This window comes from Hydra vulgaris, chromosome 01, assembly GCF_038396675.1.
Source record: "Hydra vulgaris chromosome 01, alternate assembly HydraT2T_AEP".
Taxonomy (NCBI): Eukaryota; Metazoa; Cnidaria; class Hydrozoa; order Anthoathecata; family Hydridae; genus Hydra; species Hydra vulgaris.
This window is the reverse complement of record NC_088920.1, coordinates 40,521,408-40,523,791: the sequence shown is the minus strand read 5'-3', so window position 1 is coordinate 40,523,791 and position 2,384 is coordinate 40,521,408. Positions and strand designations below refer to the sequence as shown.

General features: G+C 30.4%; 1 protein-coding gene across 1 annotated transcript; it reads right to left on the bottom strand.

Moving 5' to 3' along the window:
- Window positions 1–477: 477 nt before the first annotated feature.
- On the bottom strand, window positions 478–1,200 carry LOC136074406 (jerky protein homolog-like). The gene has a single exon (XM_065786720.1). It carries the CDS (start codon window positions 1,198–1,200, stop codon window positions 478–480), a length of 723 nt encoding a protein of 240 aa, XP_065642792.1.
- Between the last annotated feature and the right edge of the window lie 1,184 nt (window positions 1,201–2,384).

Sequence of the window (2,384 nt, the reverse complement as noted above, 5' to 3'; positions counted from 1 at the left end):
TGTATCTATAGTCTTGTCAACTGTTTGAGCGTTTTTTCTTTTTTTAATTTTTATAACCATCTGTTTTGCCAGTTCCGCTTTATATGGTTAACTGGTGAGTATAGCTTTTTTGCCTTTTCGACATCATTTGCGAGTTTGCTGAGTTTTCTCATTCGAAATACTTACAACTTCTGCAGGTGAAGCAATTGTGAAAGAAGCCATAGATGTCGAAGACAAAGTTTCTGATTCAGAGCAAGATGTCAGAGATAAATCTTGCATTAAAATAATAGTTTGTGTTTGAGACTTGGTAGTTAGATTTGGTGTTGCTGAATCCATTTCAGGAAATGACCTGTTGGTTGTTTCTGAAGGCTCAAACATCCAATCATTAAAAACTTCAGGATTAAGTGGACTTATTTCAGTCTTTCCAAAACCATTTACAGCTGTCAACATGTTTGCAGATTTCATATATTCCAAATAGTTCTAGAATCTGATATTCGGTCACAACTCTAGGATAATGTGTACGCAGCCAAACACGAACTTCGTTCGAATAGTTGCTGCTAAATGGTGCCAAATGGTGAAGGAGACATCTAGTGGCTGCAGACAGTGTGAACAATGTGGTGGAAAGCAAATAACAGTAACATAATTTTCACGTGCTTTCATTATGAACTCTATATTTTTTGTATGTGTTGCATGACCATCTAATAATAGCAGTAGAGGCCTTTTTTTGGATGGCATTACAAAGGACAGAAAATGGTCAAACCACTTCAAAAATATATCTGTTTGCATCCAACCACTAGGGTGATATGATGCAATAGTACCCGGAGGAGCTTTTTCGATAATATTAACATTCTTGGGAGCTCTAACACAGGGGAAAATAATCAAGGGGGGCACGTATATACCAGAGGCACTCATACACATTTCGATTGTTATGATTTTCCCTTGTTCAGCTGATGTTAGAGTTCCAACTTGTTTTTTACCCCTCTTAGCAATTACTTTTGACACTTTTTTTGGTACTGAAGAAATTCCTGTCTCGTCAACATTATATATACTATTTGGAGTTATGTTATTTTCATCTATGCTTTTAGTCAATAGTTCTAAAAATTTATTCACAGCAGGTTGGTTAAATCCCATTGCTCTAGCTCCGGAAGTTCCCTCTGGCATACCCAAAGAAATAACAGGATTGCGTTTTAGAAAGCTTTCTGCCCACTGGTAGCCTGCCATTCCTGTTTTTTTATTAAAGTTATGTAGCATCTTGTTCTTTTCAGCTAGCTGAAATGCCAATTCTCTCAAATCTTCTATTGTAACTAGAAACAAGCGACTCTCTAGAAAAATTAGGTGTTCAGCTAGCTGAAATGCCTGATTTTTCTAGAGAGTCGCTAATTTTTCTAGAGAATAGCTAACTTTTGCTCTTGTTCAAGGTTAAAAACTGATTTAAAATTCCCAAGTTTTTTTACTGCACAACTACTTAGTTCTAAACTCCCTTGCTGAAGTCTTTTTATTCTGTCTCGCAGTGTCGTTGTTGGGATACAAAATGTTAACAATGCCTTCTTATACCCCATTTCCTTCTTCATTACTGATTCAATAGCTGCTTTCATTGAATTTTCTTCCCAGAATTGTCGATTAGTTAGACAATTGTATTTTCTAACCATATTAGGTAACTGTATGCGCAAAATAAAAATTTTTTCTCTATCAAAGAAAAAAATATAATAACAATATATAAATATACAATATGTATCTATATATCTATCTATCTATATCTATATCTATATCTATATATATATATATATATATATATATATATATATATATATATATATATATATATATATATATATATATATATATATATATATATATATATATATATATATATATATATATATATATATATATATATATATATATATATATATATATATATATATATAAAATATATATATATAAAATATATATATATATATATGGCTATTTCCACGAGGGAAGAGATAAATTTCGTGTTTAAAAATTTCTTTTTTCAAAAGGTTTTATTTCTCTAATTATAGTTTAAACACCTTAAAATTATTGTTAAAATAAATTTTGAGTAGAAAATGTTTGAACCGAGTAGATAAATTTGTAGAATGTTAGCAACTGTTTGTTCTTTTTATTACTCGAAAAAGTGAGTAAAATTTGAGGGCGAGTTATTGCAATATTTTAAACAAAACATATCCATATTTTTGTTTAGAAAGAATCTTTGAGATTACATATATGTTTTGAGTAAAAAAACTTTTACTCTTTAAAAATAATTCAAGCGTTTTTTCGTCACATACACATCTGCAAAAATTACGTTGCGTCACTGAACTAAAAGCTAAAAAAGTTTAATTATCGCAATGAAATTACGCTTTATGGCGAGGTTTTTTTAGAAATTA